General features: G+C 38.3%; 1 protein-coding gene across 1 annotated transcript; it reads left to right on the top strand.

Moving 5' to 3' along the window:
• Window positions 1–14,178: 14,178 nt before the first annotated feature.
• LOC131196999 (vomeronasal type-2 receptor 26-like) lies at window positions 14,179–24,827 on the top strand. Its single transcript, XM_058180549.1, has 5 exons — window positions 14,179–14,378; window positions 17,284–17,575; window positions 20,176–21,039; window positions 23,666–23,792; window positions 23,929–24,827. The coding sequence occupies exons 1-5, from the start codon at window positions 14,179–14,181 to the stop codon at window positions 24,825–24,827; spliced, it is 2,382 nt and encodes a 793-aa protein (XP_058036532.1).
• The last annotated feature ends 231 nt before the right edge of the window (window positions 24,828–25,058 follow it).

Below are 25,058 nucleotides of genomic sequence, written 5' to 3'. Positions count from 1 at the left end.
ATCACATGGAGTTCTAGTATCACTTTACAAAGCCTTAGTAAAACCAGACTTGGAAAACTGTATCCAGTTCTGGTCACCAGAGTATAAAAAAGATGTTGAGACTCTGAAAAGAGTGCAGAGAGTAGCAACAAGTATGATTAGGGGCTGGAGGCTAAAACATATAAACAACAGTTAGAGGAACTGTTTTATTTATTTATTTATTTATTTATTTATTTATTTATTTATTTATTTATTTATTTATTTATTTATTTATTTATTTATTTATTTATTTATTTATTTATTTATTTATTTATTTATTTATTTATATACCGCCCTTCTCCCGAAGAACTCAGGGCGGTTTAAAGCCAGATAAAAATGAAGTTACAAAAATTAAAAAATATTTTAAAAATCTAATTCAAATTAGGCCAAAATGAATAAAAACAGTGATAAAACCATAATAAAACCCACATTTAAAATACGTTAGGCTAGCCCTGCGCAATAAAACAAAAAGGTCTTTACTTGCGACGAAAGGTCCGGAGGTCGGGGAGTTGTCGTATCCCCGGAGGCAGCTCATTCCAGAGGGCAGGAGCCCCCACGGAGAAGGCCCTCCCCCTGGATGTTGCCAGTCGACATTGTTTGACTGACGGTACAATGAGGAGGCCCTCCATATAGGAGCGCACAGGTCGCTGGGAGGCCATTCGTGGCAGCAGGCGGTCTCGTAAATACCCCTGTCCTATGCCATGGAGCACTTTAAAGATGGTAACCAACTCCTTGAATTGCACCCGGAAGATCACCGGAAGCCAGTGCAGCTTGCGCAGGAGAGGTGTTACATGGGAGCTTCGAGTCACTCCCTCTATTACCCGCGCAGCCGCATTCTGGACCAGTTGGAGCCTCTGGGTGCTCTTCAAGGGGTGCCCCATGTAGAGAACATTACAGTAGTCCAGGCAGGAAGTGACGAGGGCTTGAGTGACCGTGCATAGGGAATCCCAGTCTAGGAAGGGACGCAACTGGCGTATCAGGCGGAAACGCGTGGTTGTGACTAGTCCAGAGAAAAGAAGAAGTGGGGTGACATGATAGCACTTTCCCAATATTTGAGGGACTCCTAAAAAGACAGGGGGGGTCAAAGTATTTTTAAAAACACCAAAAGGCAAGACAAATGAATGGAAATTAAGCAAGGAGGGAAGCAACTTGGAACTAAGGAGAAATTTCCTAATGGTGAGAGCAATCAACTAATGGAATAGCTTGCCTTCAGAGGTTGGGGGTGCTTCATCATTGGAAGCATTGACAAAGAGACAGGACAATATTCCTTTAAAATGGCATCGGATCTCCTGTTCAGCAGGGGAGGGGTGGATAAGAAGACCTATAAGGTCCTTTCCAACTCTATTATTTGTATTCTCCCTTCTCTCTCAGACTTTATTCAAAATATAAATTACGTGGGGTGAGAGCTGGCTTGCTGTCAGGGTTCTGACGGATGTCCTAATTAAATCATGAGCCTCAAGCCAATCTTCAAAAGAAATCCAGTTATTTATTAGGAGCTTCATGTCGGGACGTTCCAAATGAAGCCAATTCTGACCCACATAGTTTATGCCCCAATCATGACTCTTTCCTCCCCCCCGCCCGTCCTCCCAGGATGCGTGATCTATCACATTTGTCAACAGAGCAGTTTCACGGGTTGTAGCGCTCACTTTCATCAGGTCACTGTGGGTAACCCTGGAGACAGCCTTGAGATAGATATGTCTGGAATGTGCTTTCACATTTGGCTGCCATGATGCTTGCTCGGATTCCCATCCCTCTTGCCTATGGCAGTTCGAGAGCAGGCCAGGGATGCTTTGTGAGTTGACATACTGACTAATGACCATAATAAAGAGTGACTTGATTTGGCTTTCAATTCGAAGTCTGGCATTATTTTTTTTTTTAAAAATCAAATATGAAATTCAGCCCAAATCCTAGAACAAACGTACATTCCTCTGTGATTGAAGGAGATATGACAAACATGAAACTAGCAACAGTGACATTGTTGGAAGGGATCTTGGAGGTCATCTAGTCCAACCCCCTGCTCACGCAGGAGACCTGTACTAGGGATTTGAACCACCAAACTGCCAACCTTTCTGATCGACAAACCAGTGTGTTGTGCCTCGCTCGCCCCCTCCGCCGCAGCTGGGCCCCTCTTATCTCCTGCCGGACGCTGATAGTGCTGAAGAATGTCCTGGCATGCCTCCAGCCCCCAGCCCTGGCACCATGCCCGGACAAACCGAACAAACAAACCTCCCTCCGATAGCATGTGTGCCTGAAGCCAGCCACGAGCTGGGATTACCAACAGCTGGAGACGAAAAGATGCAATGGATAGATCCACGCTTCCGGAGAATGGAGAGGCGACGTCAGAAAAAGGAAGGGAGGGGCAGGCCTGTATAAGTGCTGAGTCATGGAGTCACACCCCATGGCCTATATAAAGGATCTGCTTTCTGGCATTCTCTGAGTCAGGCAAAGTCTAATCTTGATTGCTGAAGTCACACCTTGGATTCCTACCTGTCCTGAGGACTCTGATAGGACTTTGGCAGAGCTGCAGAGGCACGCTTGATACGGACTTCCCCGACCTGGCCGTCAGAGGAGGAGTGGAACACGACACAGTGTCTTAGACACTGAGCCACCTAGTCAGGCTACTGGGGGGGAAAGGTTTTCCTGTAGTCTGGATGAATGTGGTGCCTGCATCCCACGGATAGGTCATCTCTTGTTTCCATGGGCTTGGTTTCTGGCATGTCCAAGGGTCGGGGACCTCTACTTTAAGTTATCTTAAAAGCCTTTGCAATAGAATGCATAAAACTTCAGTAGAAGGAATCTTTTAAAGATTTCTAGTGAGCTTCAGGTAGTTTTTGTTGTTGTTTATTAAAAAAAGTTCTGCATTGTTACTCTGAAAAAAAATACGTACAATAAAAGACTGATACCTATTGGATTTGTTCGTGTTTTATTTTGTCAAAAATCGGTAGAAAATAAATGTGGTACTTTGAAAAAAGCATTGTTTTTAACAATTAAATATATATTCCATTGCAAATCTTCCATAGGCTACTTTCATTGGCAGTGCTCATTTTTTTAAAAAAAATAGCTGAACCATCAGCTACGTATTATTTCATCAAAACAAAATAATTATATCCCAGAGGAATTACTATAGGCTAAAACTTTAAAGGCTGCACAGAAGGATATTGAAATTCAACAAGAAACCACAGGGAGTTTGGTACAAGAGGTAATAACATCTCTGCCAGATTTGTTGTTTCAAGTATCCACCCTCTATTCCTTTCTGCCAGAGTATCTGTTCAAATCCTGGTGGCATTCAAGACACAAATTTGCATTCACATGGATCTTCGAATAGAAAATAATAGATTTTCTCATTAGGTGCAATCTCAGATATAAACCTAAATACTTTAGGTGAAGTATTGGATTATATGTACTTTCTGATCGGTAGGTTGAAAGGAAAAACATTTTCACAATAGCAAAAGCATGAAGGAGTTTCTTGTGATGTTTTTGGTACACAAAGTAATTACTCTGGAATGTCCTGCAAGTGATGCTTTCCTTGTTCCACATGAGTGGTACCAGCCTGGAGACTTCATCATTGGTGGAATGGCGTCTCACTTCGGTTACCACCTTTATGAAATTAAATTTAGTGAAAATCCTTCTATAAAACCTTATGAAATACCACTGTAAGAATTTTTTTCTTTATCTAATGTTACTCAGATTTTCAAAAATCCATTATATGACTAAAAAGTTATTTGTGCATAAATGTAGGGTTTAAAATATATTTATTTTATTTTATTTTATTTTTTATTTTGTCAAAATCCTTTATATGATTAAAGATATTTCATCATAAATGTAGGGTTTAAAATATAATCTCTGCCTTCCCTTTCTTTCAATTGTATCTGGGTTTGAAAGAAGAAATAGCCTTCTTTACATTATCTAAAAATCTTTCACATAAAATGTAAAAAAATTCGGATCAGTAAGACTCTATATGAAGATTTACTGGGATAAAGATAATTTTAGAAAGATTGGCATTATCTCTCCTCGCAAAACATAGGTAAAGGTAAAGGTAAAGGTTCCCCTCGCACATACGTGCCAGTCGTTGCCGACTCTAGGGGGCGCTGCTCATCTCATTCTGTTTCAAAGCCGAAGAGCCAGCGCTGTCCGAAGAGGTCTCCGTGGTCATGTGGCCGGCATGACTCAACGCCAAAGGTGCACGGAACGCTGTTACCTTCCCACCAAAGGTGGTCCCTGTTTTTTCTACTTGCATTTTGATGTGCTCTCGAAACTGCTAGATTGGCAGAAGCTGGGACGAGTAACAGGAGCTCACCCCGTTACACCGCAGCACTAGGGATTCGAACCGCTGAGCTGCTGAGCAACTGTGCCCCTGCAAAACATACATTCAGTTAAAGAAGTGATAGCTCCTGAATCTGTTCATATACATTTTTTTGAAAACGTCATAGAAAATTTAGTACTTTGGAAAAAAAAGTGACAACTTGTCTTTATTGCAGTACATATTTCTTGAAAGTCAGGGAAATGCTTTGTAAAATAAATTACCGATAAAGGAGAATATTTTAGTTCAGGGTGAAAATGATGGGTCCTTTGAAATTGATTGTTTGCCTGCGGACATTTCATCATCCAAACTAGATAACATCCTCAGTGCCAGGCAGTGATAATGTTACCTACTTTGGGTAATGAAATATCTGAAAGAAAGCAACCAAGCTCAGATAACACCAAGGACCCCTCTGTAGAAATTATTAAGAATTTTAGAAAAGTGATTATCTTTTTACTATTGTCAGAGACAAAATTGTTTGTTATTCATTCAGAAATGATGCCACCTTATGAGAATTCTCAATTTACTCTTTCAACTATTTAAATTATCTGCAGTATAATCCCCAAATTTCATCAACACGTCCTTGCCTTGGCCTTTGCTGTGAAGGAGATCAATGAGGACTCCCGGATCTTACCTAACATCACTCTTGGGTTCCACATTTATGAGAGTTACCTCAATGCAAGGATGACCTATCGCACCACTCTGGACCTGCTTTTCAAATCCCAGGAATTTGTCCCTAACTACAAGTGTGATAGCGAGAAGAATCTCATGGCCATCATTGGAGGACTGGATTTTGTCACATCATCTCATATTGCTGGAATTACAGGATTCTTCAAAATTCCACAAGTAAGTTGTGAAAGGGCTAAAGAGAAAAATTTTACATTCTGTTCTTGATGTTGTTATGGATTAATTAAGGAGCATTAAAGATTAAATTTATGTTTGTATTAAGATGTTCTCCCTGATTTAAGGTATATTACTTAGCATATACTTAGCATATACTTAACATATACCTAGCATATAAGGTATATTACTTAGCAGTGGGATGCGGTGGCTCAGTGAGACGTGGTGGCTCAGTGGCTAAGACAGCTGAGCTTGTCGATCGAAAGGTCGGCAGTTCGGCGGTTTGAATCCCTAGTGCTGCCGTGTAACGGGGTGAGCTCCCATGACTTGTCCCAGCTTCTGCCAACCTAGCAGTTTCGAAAGCACGTAAAAATGCAAGTAGAAAAAATAGGGACCACCTTTGGTGGGAAGGTATGCGTTCTGTGCGCCTTTGGCGTTGAGTCATGCCGGCCACATGGCCACGGAGACGTCTTGGGACAGCGCTGCCTCTTCGGCTTTGAAACGGAGATGAGCATCTCCCCCTAGAGTCAGGAACGACTAACACATATGTGCGAGGGGAACCTTTACCTTTACCTTTACTTAGCATAATTGTGAAACTGCAATGCCAAATAACAAGAAGTGAGTATCCACAGACACTTCGTCCCTGATGGAACATAGTGTTCTTTGTTTCTATCAAAATAATTGATCAATTATATGTGTTTGAAATAATTCGAATAAATTCCTTTCCATATTAATACCTAGAAGAATTTCAGGAATACAATTCCTTCCTTGCATATATTTTGTATAAAGACTAGATCAGGACAATTGCATTTGATCTAACAACTCAAGAGAATACTACTCCACTTTCTTGCAGCTGACATATGGCTCATTATCCAAAGAGGAATTTGAGACCAGTAAGCTCTCTTCAGTTTACTTCATGGTCCCCAAAGAAGACAACCAGTACACTGGCATTGTCCAACTGCTTCATCATTTCAGGTGGACATGGATTGGGATGTTTGCTGTTGATAACCACAATGGAGAAAAATTCTTACAAAAAATACAGCCTTACTTTCACAGATCGGAATCTGCTCAACGTTTATAGAAAGGCTTTCACCACTGGCCCACATGGAAGAATTCCAAGATTTTTTTCAAAGACTCTCAATGATTTCCATTCATTTGATGAATAGGAAAGTCAATGCAGTTCTTGTCTATGGAGAATCATTGATAATTATGTGGCTAAGAGTTGTAATGCTTCCAGTAAATTCTGACAGCAATTCAAATTCTGACGTTACTTTATTTGGAAAGGTATGGATCATGACTGCACAGATTGATTTCATATTGCCAGGACTTCAAATCAGCTTGGACCTCCAGATGTTCCATGGGGCAATTTCCTTCACTGTTCATTCAACAGAAGTTGTAGGTTTCAAGGAATTTCTTCAGACCATCAATCCACTTTCAGAATACAATGATGGGTTTCTGCAGGAAGTTTGGGAACAAGCATTTGATTGTTCATTTCCAAAACCAGAATTACAAGAAACGCAGAGTAGAAAATGCACTGGGGAGATGAAGCTGGAGGATCTTCCTGCACCTGCCTTTGAAATGGAGATGACTGGCCAAAGCTACAGCATCTACAATGCTGTTTATGCTGTGGCTCATGCTTTGCAGGCTCTGTATACATTACATTTAAATAGGAAAAAACCTATGATCTGTAAAAATCCTGACCTTCCACATCTCCAGGCTTGGCAGGTATTCCCTTTGCCTTGGACACTTCTTTTATTTCAATGAGCAGTTTGATGTAGAAATATGTCTTGAAGCCATTGTTGAATGTCCTTTATTTTCTGCATGTGGAATCAAGCATGAGAAAGCAACCTAGAAATAAGGAGAAATTTCCTGATGGTGAGAACATTGAACAATTAATTAATGGAATTGCCTTCAGAAGTTTTGGAGATTTTTTTGAAGAGAAGGACAACCACTTATCTGAAATATCATAGAGTCTCCTCCTTGAGTAGGGTTTGGATTAGAAGACCTCCAGCCTCCTTTTGATCCTAACTTACTGCTCTCTCTGAAATAGATATAAAAAAAATATTTTCTGTTGTTATTCTGATCATCAGGAAAATACTGTATAAATTATGGTTTAGATGTCAGTAGAGGTTATTTAATATATCACCATACATTGCATCATCATCATCATCATCATATCAGTGTTGGAAGGGACCTTGGAGGTCTTCTAGTCCAACCCCCTGCCCAGGCAGGAAAGCCTACACCATTTCAGACAAATGGCTATCTAACATTTTCTTAAAAATTTCCAGTGTTGGAGCATTTACAACTTCTGCAGGCAAGTTGTTCCACTGATTAATTGTTCTAGCCATCAGGAAATTTCTCCTTAGTTCTAAGTTGCATCATAAGTGTTAGTTAAAATGATAATTTAGATTACTTTTCATTGCCTCATCCAAAACTAATCAGTTCTCCAAGAATTTTCTATGTGGCTTATGGACTTTTCATGGCTAACAGGCTCAGCTTTCTGTCTCTATCAAAGTTTTAGAGTAATGAAATAAAAGTGGCCCTTTTTAGATGTGGCCTCCATAGTATGAAACATGAAACATGTTTGCAACAATCTCCGTCTTGCATCTCTCTATGGAGGAATGCTTGAGTCTCAGATTTTAAATTTGAGTAGAATAGAATAGAATAGAATAGAATAGAATAGAATAGAATAGAATAGAATAGAATAGAATAGAATTTTTTATTGGCCAAGTGTGATTGGACACACAAGGAATTTGTCTTGGTGCATATGCTCTCAGTGTACATAAAAGAAAAGATACGTTCATTGTAAAGGACAATGAGGAAAGATTAGATCCAATCTAGGTTGAATTAGTTCTTTATGTAGTGAATCCAAATCATTAGTGTCAAACTCACCGCTCGCAGGCTGGATGCATCACATGCTGGTCATGTTCACCCCTGGTTTAGCAAAGGGGAAAAAGTCATGATATGTCACATGACGACAATATGACCGTATGAGTTTGACATCCCTGATCTAAATAATAATTTAAGGAAGGTACATAATTCCAGAACCTTTTATTCATCCTGCTACAGCTCATTCTTAAAGGTAAAGGTAAAGGTTCCCCTCGCACATACGTGCTAGTCGTTGCCGACTCTAGGGGGTGGCGCTCATCTCCGTTTCAAAGCCAAAGAGCCACCGTTGTCTGAAGACTTCTCCGTGGTCATGTGGCCGGCATGACTCAACGCCAAAGGTGCACGGAACGCTGTTACCTTCCCACCAAAGGTGGTCCCTATTTTTTCTACTTGCATTTTTACATGCTTGATGAAATAAATGAAATAAAAGTGGCCCTTCTTAGATGTGGCATCTATAGTACAAATTAAGGAAACACGTTTGCAATAATCTCTAGTTTGCATCTGCTACAATGTCCTACCAGCCAATGAATACTTCAGCTTCAACCAAATCAATACAAGAGCACACAATAGATACAAAATCATGGTAAACCAATCCAAACCAGACTGCAGAAAATATGACATCAGTAACAGAGTTGTCAACACCTGGAATGCACTACCTGACTCTGGTTTCTTCCCCAAATCCCCAAAACTTTAACCTTAGACTGTCTACTGTTGACCTCACCCCATTCCTAAGAGGTCTCTAAGTGGAATGCATAAGTGCACCAGCATGCCTACTGTCCCTGTCTTAATGTTTTCTTTTATTTGTATCCTTTACATGTATTTATAATTATCTTTACACTTGTATCTGTCATAAAATACATGCTTGATGAAATAAATGAAATAAAATAAAATGCTTGAGTCTCAGATTTTAAATTTTAGTAAGGACAATGAGGAAAGATTAGATCCAATCTAGGTTGAATTAGTTCTTTATGTAGTGAATTTAAATCAAGAATGTCAAACTCGCAGTCCGCATGTTAGATCCGTCACTGGCCACGCTCACCTGTGGTTAAGAGAAAGGGGGAAAAGTCACGATATGTCACATGAGGACAATATGACCATGTGAGTTTGACATCCCTGATCTAAATCATAACTTAAGGAAGGTACATAATTCCAGAACCTTTTATTCATTCTGCTTCAGCTCATTCTTAAAGGTAAGGTTCCTCGACATACGCATCATTTCGACTCTAGGGGTGGCTCATCTGTAAAGTCAAGAGCCACCGTTGTCTGAAGACTTCTCCGTGGTCATGTGGCCGGCATGACTCAACGCCAAAGGTGCACGGAACGCTGTTACCTTCCCACCAAAGGTGGTCCCTATTTTTTCTACTTGCATTTTTACATGCTTTCGAAACTGCTAGGTTGGCAGAAGCTGGGACAAGTAACGGGAGCTCATCCCGTTACATGGCAGCACTAGGGATTCGAACCACTGAGCTGCCGACCTTTCAATCGACAAGCTCAACGTCCTAGCCCCTGAGCCACCACGTCCCTAGCTCATTCTTACTCTTCCTTATATTAATATCAAACATGTACATTATCGAGCAATATTGATTGTCAAATTTCTGAATGGTCATACTTAGAAATAGTTATTGGAATGGAAAGAATGAATGAATGAATGAACCTTGAATATGGTGTTCTCCTCCCCACTACATTGTATTCAACTCCCTTTCTCTTTCATTCTTTTTCAAATAGCTCCATTCATTTCTTCAAGGCATTTCTTTTAACAATTCAGCTGGGGAGAGAGTGTTCCTGAATGAGAAAGGAGAAGCAACAGGTGGATTCGACATCACCAACTTGATCACTTTTCCAAACAGATCTTTTCAGAAAGTTAGAGTTGGAAAGATGGATCTACAGGCTCCAAAAGGGCAGGAATTATGGATTGATGATGATGTGATTGTCTGGAGTCCAGCTTTTAACCAGGTATCGAATTAGTGAATCCACCATGCCTTAATCCACTATGATCTCATATTGAACATAGTCTCCGATTTCTCTTTTTTATATAAACAATGGTATATGCTTTCAAAGGCTGTTGATGATCAAGCATTCCTCAGATTGATAAATACGATATTACAACGTAAGAGCCAGAGTTGCAAATTTGCTGGGCATTTCTTTCTGAAATCACAAGACTGGCCATGTTTCCATGAGATTGTCACCATGTGTAATTAAATAGTCATACTGCCCTTCAAACAGGACCTTTTTTACAACACTGAAATTTCTAGAAGTTTTTAAAGATGATAAGGGGACTGGAGGCTAAAACATATGAAGAATGGTTGCAGGAACTCGGTATGCCTAGTTTAATAAAAAGAAGGACTAGGGGAAACATGATAGCAGCGTTCCAATATCTCAGGGGTTGCCACAAAGAAGAGGGAGTCGGGCTGTTCTCCAAAGCAGCTGAGGGTAGAACAAGAAGCAATGGGTGGAAACTAATCAAGGAAAGATGCAACTTAGAACTTAGGAGAAATTTCCTGACAGTTAGACAATTAATCAGTGGAACAACTTGCCTGCAGAAATTGTAAATGCTCCAACACTGGAAATTTTTAACAAAATGTTGGATAGCCATTTGTCTTTCCTTTTCTCGATGCAATGACCCTTGTTTCCACGGATCCTGGAAGAAAGGGATTGAGGGGGAACAGTTCTGCTGCTATGACTGTGTTCCCTGCCCAGAAGGGAAGATTTCGGATCAAATTGGTAGGTTATGCATTCTACCATTTTTCATTAGACTTAAAAGAACTTTAATATACAAATTTAAGATACATAAAATTAATAAAATGAGTGTCAATAATTTGGAATGCCTAGATGACAAACTTCTTGACTTTCCTCCCAGATATGGATGACTGCTTTAAATGTGCAGAAGATCATTATCCAAATAAAGAAAAGGAAGGTTGTGTCCTGAAACTGCTGGTCTTTCTAAATTTCAAAGAAACCTTAGGAATTGGTTTGGTCTCAGCAGCTCTTGGATTCTTCCTCTTGACATCTTGGGTACTTGGAACTTTTATTAAGCACAGGGATACTCCCATTGTCAAAGCCAACAATCGGTCCCTCACCTACACCTTGCTTGTCTCTCTTCAGCTTTGTTTTCTCTCCTCTTTGCTCTTCCTCAGTCAACCTGGCAAAGTGACCTGCCTTGCCCGACAATCAATGTTTGGCGTCACTTTCTCAGTGGCCATTTCTAGTGTACTGGCCAAAACCATCACTGTGGTTGTGGCTTTCATGGCCACGAAACCAGGATCTCAGATGAGGAGATGGGTGGGGAGAAGATTGGCTCTTTCTACTGTCCTTTCCTGCTCTCTCTTCCAAGTATGGATTTGTATTCTTTGGATGTCAACATTTCCCCCATTCCCTGAATTGGACATGCACTCAGAGCTCCAAGAAATGATTTTACAGTGCAATGAGGGTTCAGCTTTCTTCTTCTATTGTCTTGGGCTACATGGGTATCTTGGCCATCGCCAGCTTTATTGTGGCTTTCCTTGCCCGTAAATTACCTGACAGCTTTAACGAAGCCAAGTTCATCACCTTCAGCATGTTGGCCTTTTGCAGTGTTTGGATCTCCTTTTTTCCATCCTACCTGAGCACAAAAGGAAAAGCCATGGTAGCTGTGGAGGTCTTCTCCATCTTGGCCTCCAGTGCCGCATTACTGGGATGCATATTTTTCCCAAAGTGCTACATCATTGTTTTCAGATCTGACCTCAACCACAGAGAACAACTCACAAAGAGAAATTAGTAAATCATGCAATCTTTCTTGTTTATAAAATTTCCTGAAAAAAGAAATAGAAAGAATGCAGTCTGTAAGACACATATATAAAGTTGTAGGAACAATTATTATTATTATTATTATTATTATTATTATTATTATTATTATTATTGTTGTTGTTGTTGTTGTTGTTGTTGTTGTTGTTGTCGTCGCCAAAGAAGGATTTGTGTAAAAAATGCTGGAAAAAAAAGAATAGAAAAACTGCTGTCTAAAGAAGTATTTATAAAAAACTATAGGAATATAATTTATTTTTTCTGTCAAGGAAGGTTTTATGTAGGATATTTAAGATTTATTCATATTGAAGCCCATTCTACAGTAAGTGCTTAAGTTCCTACATTTCCACCATTTTCCTAGATTCTTTGACCTCATTCATTCTCCTTTTCACCTGTTGAACTTGACTTTGATCTAGTTTTCTTTTCTTGCTGTTATGATATTTCATCATCATTCAAATGATGTCCAATTTTTGCAGTGTCATTTTCATGGGTTTTATACTTTTGTTCCTAAAGTACTATACAAATATAGTAAGAACCTGACTACCATTTTATGAATATATAGTTAATATACTGTTATAAAGACATTAGTTTGGGTTTGTTAGGGTGCTTTGAAACGTAATACATGCTGAGTTTGTGGATCCTGAATATATAACTGTATTGAAAGAAAACAGATTTCATACTGGGTCCCAATCATTCACTCCCTACCCATAAATCTATTTCCACTGTAAACTGTTATCAAGATTAATAATATAGGAAATTTATTAAAATGAGATTTTCCCAGGCAAAAAAACAAACGAACACACTACAATCCTAGAAAGCATTAACAGAGGGATAGAATGAAGATCACATTGAGTTCTAGTATCACTTTACAAAGCCTTAGTAAAACCACACTTGGAAAACTGTATCCAGTTCTCGTCACCAGAGTATAAAAAATGATGCTGAGACTCTAGAAAGAGTGCAGACAAGAATGATTAGCAGCTGGAAGATATAACATATGAACAACAGTTAGAGGAACTAGGTATGACTAGTCCAGAGAAAAGAAGAAGTGGGGTGACATGATAGCACTTTCCCAATATTTGAGGGACTCCTAAAAAGACAAGGGGGTCAAACTATTTTAAAAAGCATCAAAAGGAAAGACAAGAAACAATGAATGGAAATTAAGCAAGGAGGAAGCAACTTGGAACTAAGGAGAAATTTCCTAATGGTGAGAGCAATCAACTAATGGAATAGCTTGCCTTCAGAGGTTGGAGGTGCTTTATCACTGGAAGCTTTGATAAAGATACTGGAGAACCAATTGTTTGAAATGGTCTAGGGTCTCCTGCTCAGTGGGGAGGGGTTGTGTGGATGAGAAGACCTTATAGTTCCTTTCCAACTCTATTATTTGATATTCTTTGTATTCTTCCTTCTGTCTCACCCATGATTCAAAATGTATACTGACTAATGACCATAAGAAAGAGTCTGGCATTTTTCAAGAAAATCAAATATGAAATTCAGCCCAAATCCTAGAAATATCACCAATATGAAACTATCTGGTAGGGGGGAGGTTTTCCTGCATACTGGAAAAATGTTGTTTCACGTGCTACCTGTATCCCATGGATAGGGCATCTCTTGTTTCCATGGGCTTGGTTTCTGCCATGGCCAGGGGTTGGGGACCTCTGCTTTAGGTTATATTAAAGTGTTTGCATTAGAATGTATGATACTTGGGTACCAGGAATCTTTTGAAGTTTTCTAGTGAGCTTTTTTTTTTTTAAAGGTTCTGCATTGTTACTCTGAAAAAAAATACATACAATAAAAAATTGATACCTATTGGATTTGTTCGTGTTTTATTTTGTCAAAAATCGATAGAAAATAAATGTGGTACTTTGAAAAAAGCATTATTTTTAAAAATTAAATATATATTCGATTGCAAGTCTTCCATAGGCTACTTTCATTGGCATTGCTCTTTTTTTAAAAAAAATAGCTGAACCATCAGCTACGTATTATTTCATCAAAACAAAATAATTATATCCCAGAGGAATTACTATAGGCTAAAACTTTAAAGGCTGTACAGAAAGCTATTGAAATACAACAACAAAGCACAAGGAGTTTTGACAAGAGGTAATAACATCTCTGCCAGATTTGTTGTTTCAAGTATCCACCCTCTGTTCCTTTCTGCCAGAGTATCTGTTCAAATCCTGGTGGCATTCAAGACACAAATTTCATTTACATGGATTTTCAAATAGAAAATAATAGATTTTCTCATTAGGAACATTCTCAGATATAAACCTTGGATCAATCTTTAGGTGAAGTATTGGATTATATGTACTTTGTGACCAGTAGGATGGAAGGGAAAACATTTTCACAATAGCAAAAGCATGAAGATGTTTCTTGTGATGTTTTTGGTACACAAAGTAGTTACTCTGAAATGCCCTGCAAATGATGCTTTCCTTATTCCACATGAGTGGTACCAGCCTGGAGACTTCATCGTTGGTGGAATGGCGTCTCACTTCGGTTACCACCTTTACGAAATTAAATTTAGTGAAAATCCTTCCAAGAAACCTTATGAAATACCAATGTAAGAATTTTTTTCTCTATCTTAGCTTACTCAGATTGTCAAAAATCCTTTATATGATTAAAAGATATTTCCTTTATATGATTAAAAGATATTTCATCATAAATGTAGGGTTTTAACATCATCTATGCCTTCATATTTATTTTATTTATTTTATTTTTTATTTTTTTATTTTGTCACAACAATATATATAAGTGTCATACAAAAAAATTGTATAGTATATAACCATATATATGAGTAAATATTAGGAGGTATAAGCATATATATATAGGAAGAAGAAAAGAAAAAACAATATGACAGGAACGATAGGCACGTTTATGCTCTTATGCATAAACCCTTATGGTCCTCTTAGGAAAGGGGTGAGGTCAATGGTAGAAAGTTTTTGGTTAAAGTTTTTAGGATTATGGGAAGAGACCACAGAGTCAGGTAAAGTGTTCCAAACACTTATGATTCTGTTACAGAAGTCATATTTTCTTCAATCTAGATTAAAGCGGTTAACATTAAGTTTCTATTGGTTGCTCTTGTATTATTGCAATTAAAGCTGAAGTAGTCTTTAACAGGAAGGACTTTACAATAGATGATCCTATGAGTTAAACTCAGGTCTTGTCGAAGGCGATGGAGTTCCAAGTTTTCTAAGCCTAGGATTTCAAGTCTGGTGGGATAAGGTATTTTGTTGTTTTCAGAGGAATGGAGAACTCTTCTTGTAAAATATTTCTGGACACGTTCAATTGTATTGATGTCAGAGATGCGGTGAGGGTTCCAAACAGGCAAGCTGTATTCTAGAATTGGTCTAGCAAATGTTTTATATGCTCTGGTTAGTAGTGTAGTGTTTTTGGAAAAGAAGCTATGCAAGATCAGGTTTACAACTCTTGGAGCCTTTTTTGCTATGTAGTTGCAGTGGGCTTTGGCACTTAGATCATTTGACATGAAAACTCCAAGGTCTTTAACGGGATGGGGGTCATCTGTAAGGTAATGTCTATCTAGTATGTACTTACTGTTTGGGTTCTTTTTTCCAATATGTAAGACTGAGCATTTGCTGATTGAAATTTGGAGTTGCCAAGTTTTAGACCAAGCGGTTAGATGATCAAGGTCTTTTTGAATGATAGAAGTATTGTGTGTGGTGTTAATTAGTTTGACATCATCAGCAAAGAGAACACAATTACTTGAGATATGGTCACAAAGATCATTAATGTATAGTATGAAGAGTGTTGGTCCAAGAACGCTGCCTTGAAGATCTCCACTCCTGACAGGAACAGGATTAGATAGAGCATTGCCAATTTTGACCACTTGTTGTCTGTTAGACAGAAAAGCAGATATCCATTTGTGAAGGGGTTTTTTCTTTCAATTGTATCTGGTTATGAAAGAAGAAATAACTTTCTTTACATTATTTTCAAAGTCTTTCACATGAAATGTACAAAACGTCAGACCAAGAAGCCTCTATTTGAAGATTTACTGGAATAAAGATAATTTTTAGAAAGATTTGGCATTATCTCTTCTCACAAAACATACATGCTGTAAATAAGTGATTGCTCCTGAATCTGTTCATAATGGGGGGTCCTCTGACATTGAATGTTTTCTTGCAGATAACAACATCAGTGTTAGATCTTTTATACAATGAGAGGGGAAATTTACAACTAAAATCTTTGGATACATTAAAAGAAGAAGGGAGGAATTATACTTGGTTTCAATATGGACAGTTAAAGGCTAGATGGAAAGAAGATCAGAAAATTGGTATCATTCAAAATGAAGAAAATCTGGTTAAACAAATTAGAAATCAAACTCAGGGGCATATAAAGAGATTGTATACTGTGTTGATAGAAATAGATTCTGAAAGAGATTTAATAAAGGATTGTATGATAAAATGGGCACAGAATATTCAGGAACCAATAATGTTGGAAACATGGGAAAAAATTTGGGTTAGAAATGTTAAATTTACGCAAGCGCAGAATTTAAGGGAAAATTTTTATAAGATGTTTTATAGATGGCATTTAGATCCTAAGAAATTATCATGTATGTATCCAGATATGCAAGCGAAATGTTGGAGATGTAATTGTGATGATGCTACATATTTTCATGTATGGTGGACTTGTAAGAAAATTAAGTCTTTCTGGATAAGAATCTGGTGGATTATGCAGAATGTTCTGAAGAAGAAGATAAAGTTCCTACCGCAATTTTTCCTTTTGGGAATAACAACGGACTGTACAGTAATTGAGACTAAGTTGATTTTGAACTTAATAACAGCAGCACGACTGTTGATTGGACAATATTGGAAGAAAAAAGAATTACCCACAATAGAAGAATGGATATTGAAAGTTTCCAATTTGGCTGAGATGGCTAAAATCTCAGCCTTCTTGAAAGACAGTACTCAAGAAAAATATTTAAATGAATGGAAGAACTGGATTGATTATATTCAAAATAGATATCGGATTAAGAAATTTCGGATTGCTTTTGAATGAAGGATGTTATTTTTGATTTTAATGGAAGAAGTCAGGTTATGTGAGAGAAAGATTATAATTGTGTTAGATTTAAAAAGTTTAATGTATGACTGTTTTGTTTAAGGAACTATACCTTGTGTTTGCTCCGGGAAGTCCGGGGGGGGGAGGGGGGTTTAGGAGGGATGGGGGGAGGGGGAAAAATTTAATTGTTGTAAAACTTTTTTAATAAAAAAAAAAACAAACAACATCAGTGTTGAGTTGCAATGATGTTACCTACTTTGGGTAGTTAAATGTCTGCAAGAAAGCAACCAAGCTCAGACAGCACCAAAGATCATTCTAGAAATTAAGAATTTTGGAAAGGCTATTTTCTCTCTATTACCATCACAGAAATAAATGTTTGTTATTTATACAGAAATGTTGTCCCCTTATGAGAATTGTCAATTTACACTTTCAACTATTGAAATTATTTGCAGTCTAATCCCCAAATTTCATCAACACATCCTTGCCTTGGCTTTTGCTGTGAAAGAGATCAATGAGGACTCCCAGCTCTTACCTAACGTCACTCTTGGGTTCCACATCTATGACAGCTACATCAATGCAAGGATGACCTATCACACCACTCTGGACCTGCTTTTCAAATCCCAGGAATTTGTCCCTAACTATAAGTGTGATAGACAGAAGAATCTCAGGGCTATCATTGGGGGACTGGATTTTGCCACATCATCTCATATTGCTGAAATTACAGGATCCTTCAAAATTCCACAAGTAAGTCTAAGGTCTAAGGAGAACAATTCTAAATTCTGTTCTTGATGTTGTTTTGGATTAATCAAGAAGCAATAAACATTAGCGTTAGCTTTGTATTAAGATATATTGTATGTTCCTTCTTGCTTCAAACGCTCTACCATCATCCCAGTGCCGAAGAAGCCCACCATCAAGGAACTGAATGACTACAGACCAGTTGCTCTAACATCTGTAGTCATGAAAACCTTTGAAAGGCTAGTGCTTTCCTACCTGAAAACCATCACAAATCCGCTCTTAGACCCCTTGCAATTTGCATACCGAGCAAATAGATCAACAGATGATGCTGTTAATATGGCTCTGCACTACATCCTACAACATCTTGAGTCTCCAAAGACCTATGCAAGGGTCCTTTTTGTAGACTTTAGTTCAGCATTCAATACCATCATTCCAGACATTCTTCTAACTAAGCTAAACCAGCTAAAGGTACCGGAACAGACTTGTAAGTGGATCACAAGCTTCCTAACAAACGGGAAGCAGCAGGTGAAGCTAAGCAAGATCACATCAAATACCTGTACAATTAGCACAGGGCCCCCCCAAGGCTGTGTGCTCTCCCCACTTCTCTTCTCTCTGTATACCAATGACTGCATCTCCAATGATCCATTTGTTAAGCTACTGAAGTTCGCAGATGACACAACAGTGATTGGTCTCATTCGAGACAATGACGAATCCGCATATAGACGAGAGGTCGAACGACTAGCCTTGTGGTGCAACCAAAACAATCTGGAACTGAACACACTCAAAACCGTAGAAATGGTGGTAGACTTTAGGAAAAACCCTTCCATACTTCCACCTCTCACAATACTTGACAACACAGTATCAACAGTAGAAACCTTCAAATTTCTGGGTTCTATCATATCGCAAGATCTCAAATGGACAGCTAACATCAAAAACATCATTAAAAAAGGACAACAAAGAATGTTCTTTCTGCGCCAACTCAGTAAGCTCAAACTGCCCAAGGAGCTGCTGATCCAATTCTACAGAGGAATTATTGAGTCTGTCATTTGCACCTCTATAACTGTCTGGTTCGGTTCTGCAACCCCACAAGAAAAACACAGACTTCAGAGGATAATTAGAACTGCAGAAAAAATAATTGCTACCAACCTGCCTTCCATTGAGGACCTGTAAACTGCACGAATCAAGAAGAGGGCCATGAAAATATTTGCAGATCCCTCGCATCCTGGACATAAACTGTTTCAACTCCTACCCTCAAAACGACGCTATAGAGCACTGCACACCAGAACAACTAGACACAAGAACAGTTTTTTCCCGAAGGTCATCACTCTGCTAAACAAATAATTCCCTCAACACTGTCAGACTATTTACTGAATCTGCACTACTATTAATCGTTTCATAGTTCCCATCACCAATCTCTTTCCACTTATGACTGTATGACTATAACTTGTTGGTGGCAATCCTTATGATTTATATTGATATATTGATCATCAGTTGTGTTGTAAATGTTGTACCTTGATGAACGTATCTTTTCTTTTATGTACACTGAGAGCATATGTACCAAGAAAAATTCCTTGTGTGTCCAATCACACTTGGCCAATAAAATTCTATTCTATTCTATTCTATTCTTTTAAGGTCTATTAGTTGGCATAATTTTGAAACCACAATGCCAAATATAAGAAGTGAGCATCTGGAGACATTCCATACCTGAGGAAAGATTTGAAAATAGAGTTCTTTGCTTCTATCAAAATAACTGATCAATCATATAGAATAGAATAGAATAGAATAGAATAGAATAGAATTTTATTGGCCAAGTGTGATTGGACACACAAGGAATTTGTCTTGGTGCATATGCTCTCAGTGTACATAAAAGAAAAGATACGTTCATCAAGGTACAACATTTACAACACAATTGATGATCAATATATCATAAGGATTGCCAGCAACAAGTTATAGTCATACAGTCATAAGTGGAAAGAGATTGGTGATGGGAACTATGAAACGATTAATATCAAGAAATAATCAATTAAGCATATCAGCCACAAAGAAGAGGGAGTCAAACTATTCTCCAAAGCACCTGAGGGTAGAACAAGAAGCAATGGGTAGAAACTAATCAAGGAGAGATGCAACTTAGAACTTAGGAGAAATTTTCTGACAGTTAGAACAATTAATAAGTGGAACAACTTGCCTGCAGAAGTTGTAAATGCTCCAACACTGGAAATTTTTAAGAAAATGTTGGATAACCATTGTAGGGTTTCCTGGCTGGGCAGGGGGTTGGACTAGAAGACCTCCAAGGTCCCTTCCAACTCTGTTATTACATTATGTTATGTTATGTTATGTTATGTTATGTTATGTTAGGTTAGGTTAGGTTAGGTTAGGTTAGGTTAGGTTAGGTTAGGTTAGGTTAGGTTAGGTTAGGTTAGGTTAGGTTAGGTTAGGTTAGGTTTGTTATATGTGTTTGAAATAATTCCAATACATTCATTTCCATATTAATACCTAGAATAATTTCAGGAAAACAATTCCTTCTTTGAATATATTTTGTATGAGAACTAGATCTGGACAATTGCAATTGATCTTACAACTCTAGAGAATACTACTTCACTTTCTTGCAGCTGACATACGGCTCATTACCCCAAGAGGAATTTGAGACCAGTAAGCTCTCTTCACTTTATTTCATGGTCCCCAAAGAGGACCATCAATATATTGGGATTATCCAATTGCTTCGTCATTTCAGGTGGACGTGGATTGGGATATTTTCAGTTGACAACAATGATGGAGAAAATTTCTTACAGAAAATGCAGCCTTTACTTTCACAGAATGGAATCTGCTCAGCGTTCATAGAAAGACTTGCACAGCTAGTCCACTTCGAAAACTTCCCAGAAGTAATTGAAAGAATCTTAATTATTTCCATGAGTTGGATAAATAGCCGAGCCAATGCATTTCTTGTCTATGGAGAATCATTGACAATTCTTTGGTTCAGATTTGTCACATTTATAGTAGATCCTGAAAGCAAGGAAATTGCCTTATATAGAAGGGTGTGGATCATGACTGCACAGATTGATTTCATATTATCAGGATTTCAAATCAAGTGGGATCTCCACCTGTTCCATGGGGCTCTTTCCTTCACTGTTCATTCAAGAGCAGTTGCAGGTTTCAAGGAGTTTCTTCAGACTGTAAATCCTCTTTCAGTTTCCAGAGATGAGTTTCTACAGGAAGTTTGGGAACAAGCATTTGATTGTTCATTTCCAAAACCAGAGTTACGAGAAATGCAGAGTAGAAAATTCACTGGGGAGATGAAGCTGGAGGATCTTCCTGGACCTGCCTTTGAAATGGAGATGACAGGCCAAAGCTACAGCATCTACAATGCTGTTTATGCTGTGGCTCATGCTTTGCAGGCTCTGTACACATTACATTTCAATAGAAAAAAACCTATGATCTGTAAAAATCCTAACCTTTCACATCTCCAGGCTTGGCAGGTATTCCCTTCGCCTTGGACACTTCTTTTATTTTAATAAGCAGTTTGATGTAGAATTATGTTTTGATCCCATTGTGGACAGTCTTAGTATTTTCTGCACATGGAATCAAGCATGAGAAAGCAACCTAGAGATAAGAAGAAATTTCCTGATGGTGAGAACAATGAACAGTTTGCCTTCAGACCTTCAACATTGGAGATATTTATGAAGAGAAGGACAGCTACTTGTCTGAAATATCGTAAGGTCTCCTCCTTGAGTAGGATGTTGGATTAGAGGACCTCCAGCCTCCTCTTGACCCTAACTTACTCTTCTGTCTGAAATAGATATAGAAAAAATAGTTTCTTTTGTTATTCTGAACATCGAGAAAATACTGTATAAATTATGGTTTAGTAGTCAGTAGAGGTTACTTAGTAAATCACCATACATTGCATAAGAAGAGACAGTTCAAATGATAATTTAGATTACTTTTCATTGCCTCCTCCAAAAATAATGAATTCTCCAAGATTTTTCTATGTGGCTCATGGACTTTTCATGGCTAACAAGCTGAGCTTTCTGTCTCCATCAGAGTTTTAGAGTAATGAAATAAAAGTGGCCCTTCTTAGATGTGGCATCTATAGGATGAATTAAGGAAACACGTTTGCAATAATCTCTATTTTGCATCTGCTGCAATGTCCTACCAGCCAATGAATACTTCAGCTTCAACCAAAACAATACAAGAGCACACAATAGATACAAACCCATGGTAAACCAATCCAAACCAAACTGCAGAAAATATGACTTCAGTAACAGAGTTGTCAACGCCTGGAATGCACTACCTGACTCTGTGGTCTCTTCCCCAAATCCCCAAAACTTTAACCTTAGACTGTCTACTGTAGACCTCACCCCATTCCTAAAAGGTCTCTAAGGGGAATGCATAAGTGTACCAGCATGCCTTCCGTCCCTGTCCTAATGTTTCCTGTTATTCATATCCTTTACATGTATTTATAATTAAGTTTACACTTGTATCTGTCATAAAATACATGCTTGATGAAATAAATGAAATAAAATAAATAAATAAAATAAAATGCTTGAGTCTCAGATTTTAAATTTTAGTAAGGGACAATGAGGAAAGATTAGATATGATCTACGTCGAATTAGTTCTTTATGTAGTGAATTTAAATCAAGAGTGTCAAACTCGCAGTCCGCATGTTAGATGCGTCACACACTGGCCACGCTCACCCCTTGTTTAGTGAAAGGGAGAAAAGTCACAATATGTCACATGATGACAATATGACCATGTGAGTTTTACATCCCTGATCTAAATCATAATTTAATGAAGGTACATAATTCCAGGACCTTTTATTCATTCTGCTTCAGCTCATTCTTACTCTTTCTTATATTAATATCAAACTATATCTATATAGTGTGGACATGTACATATCAAGTAATATTGTTTGTCAAATTTCTAAGTTTTCATACTTAATAATGGTTATAGGGATAGGAAGAACAAGTGAATGAAACTTGAACATGTTTTTCTCTTCTCTATTATAATGCTTTTAATTCCCTCTCTCTTTCATTCCTTTTCAAGTAGCTCCATTCATTTCTTCAAGGCATTTCTTTTAACAATTCAGCTGGGGAAAGAGTGTTCCTGAATGAGAAAAGGGAAGCAACAGGTGGATTCGACATCACCAACTTGATCACTTTTCCAAACAGATCCTTTCAGAGAGTGAGAGTTGGAAAGATGGATCTACAGGCTCCAAAGGGGAAGGAATTATGGATTGATGAAGATCCGATTGTCTGGAGTCCAGCTTTTAACCAGGTATCGAGTTAATGAATCCACCATGCCTTGATCTGTTATGATCCCATATTGAACATAGACTCTTTAGAAATCTAATTTCTGTTTTTTTTTAAAAAAAACAAATAAACAAATAAACAATGGCATATTCTTTGTGTTAGAAATTGACAGTTTGTATAGTTTTCTATCTGGTCCGCTGTTTGAGCGGGTAGAATTCTCAAACCCGATTGGCTGAGCCCCCTCACAGCTCCCTATAAAACGGCAAGCTGTCAGAGAGGCTAGCTGCTGGATTGTACGTAGTTACTGAATAAAGAGCTGTTCTCTGAAGCTTGTCTCCAGTCTCCTCCTTCTCCCAACTTAACACTTTGCAATGTTTACAGTCAAGCATTCCTCAAATTGACCAAAACGATATTTTAATAAAAAAACATGGTTGCCTATTTGGTGGGCATTTCCATTTGAATCCACAAGAGTGTCTATGTTTTCATGAGATTATCACCGTGTGCTAGAATATAATAATAACAACAACAACAACAGAGTTGGAAGGGACCTTGGAGGCCTTCTAGTTCAACCCCTGCCCATGCGGGGAACCCTACACCATCTCAGACAGATGGTTATCCAACATTTTCTTAAAAATTTCCAGTGTTGGAACATTCACAACTTCCCTTTCCCCTATCTTTCCCCTTCCCTTCAAACAGGAACTTTTGTACATCATTGTAAATTCTACATCTGTTGATGGAAGTTGTTAAATTCAGTCTTCTTTTGGGAAGTCAGTAATCATGTCACTCCATTAAGGAGAAAATTCAGAAACTGTTTTAAAAACCCTCTTTTTCCAAACATTTTCATGTTTATCGTCAGGTTCCTCCATTTTCTCGATGCAATGACCCTTGTTTCCCTGGATCCTGGAAGAAGGGAATTGAAGGAAATCAGTTCTGCTGCTTTGCCTGTGTTCCGTGCATGGAGGGGAAGATTTCAAATCAAAATGGTAGGGTAGGAATTCTATCAATTTTCCTTAGACTTAAGCAAGCTTTAATATACAAGTTTAGGATGCATAAAATTAATAAAATGAATTTCCATAATTTAGAATGCCTTGATGACAAATTTCTTGACTTTCCTCGCAGATATGGATGACTGTTTTAAATGTCCAGAAGATCATTATCCAAATAAAGAAAAAAAAGGCTGTATCCTGAAACCAGAGGTTTTTCTAACCTTTGAAGAAACCTTGGGAATTTGTTTAGCCTCATCAACTCTTGGTTTCTTCCTCTTGACATCTTGGGTACTTGGAACTTTTATTAAGCACAGGGATACTCCCATTGTCAAAGCTAACAACCGGTCCCTCACCTACACCCTCCTTGTCTCTCTTCAGCTCTGTTTTCTCTCCTCCTTGCTCTTCCTCAGCCAACCTGGCAAAGTGACCTGCCTTCTCCGACAATCAATGTTTGGTATTACTTTCTCCGTGGCCATTTCTAGTGTACTGGCCAAAACCATCACTGTGGTTGTGGCTTTCATGGCCACTAAACCAGGATCTCAGATGAGGAAATGGGTAGGAAGAAGATTGGCCTTTTCCATTGTGCTTTCATGTTCTCTATTACAAGTATGGATTTGTATTCTTTGGTTGTCAACCTCTCCCCCATTCCCTGAGTTGGACATGCACTCTGCATTCCAAGAAATGATTTTACAGTGCAATGAGGGGTCAGCTTCCTTCTTCTACTGTGTCTTGGGCTACATGGGTATCTTGGCCATTGCTAGCTTTATTATGGCTTTCCTTGCTCGTAAATTACCTGACAGCTTTAATGAAGCCAAGTTCATCACCTTCAGCATGTTGGCCTTTTGCAGTGTGTGGCTCTCCTTCTTTCCAGCCTATCTGAGCACCAAAGGAAAAGCCATGGTAGCTGTGGAGGTCTTCTCCATCTTGGCCTCCAGTGCTGCATTACTGGGATGCATATTCTTGCCAAAGTGCCACATCATTGTTTTCAGACCTGACCTAAATCACAGAGAGCAACTCATAAAGAGGAATTAGTACCCCAAGTGTACTAATGTACAAATCTGAACTATACTGTGTTGTTTCTTTGTGTCATATAATGTATGTGGGTATAATGGCATATGCATAATTTTGTATTTATTTATTTTGTCATGTTTATATAGTGTATATTGGAGGTGGTGACCCTCTGAGAGCTGTATGCAATGAAATTTTCTTTTAACGTGTGTACATTTAAAGTGACAATAAAGTTGCCACATTTTTAATGTTTTC

The sequence above is a fragment of the Ahaetulla prasina genome, chromosome 4 (genome assembly GCF_028640845.1).
Source record: "Ahaetulla prasina isolate Xishuangbanna chromosome 4, ASM2864084v1, whole genome shotgun sequence".
NCBI lineage: Eukaryota > Metazoa > Chordata > Lepidosauria > Squamata > Colubridae > Ahaetulla > Ahaetulla prasina.
Note: the sequence above shows the minus strand (reverse complement) of the source record. Positions and strands in the feature narration are given on the sequence as shown.

Coding starts and splice junctions, on each gene's coding strand:
- LOC131196999 (XM_058180549.1), top strand. CDS start 14,179: ATGAAGATGTTTCTTGTGATGTTTTTGGTACACAAAGTAGTTACTCTG. Junction 14,379..17,283: donor AAACCTTATGAAATACCAAT/GTAAGAATTTTT, acceptor AATTATTTGCAG/TCTAATCCCCAAATTTCATC. Junction 23,793..23,928: donor GAAGATTTCAAATCAAAATG/GTAGGGTAGGAA, acceptor CTTTCCTCGCAG/ATATGGATGACTGTTTTAAA.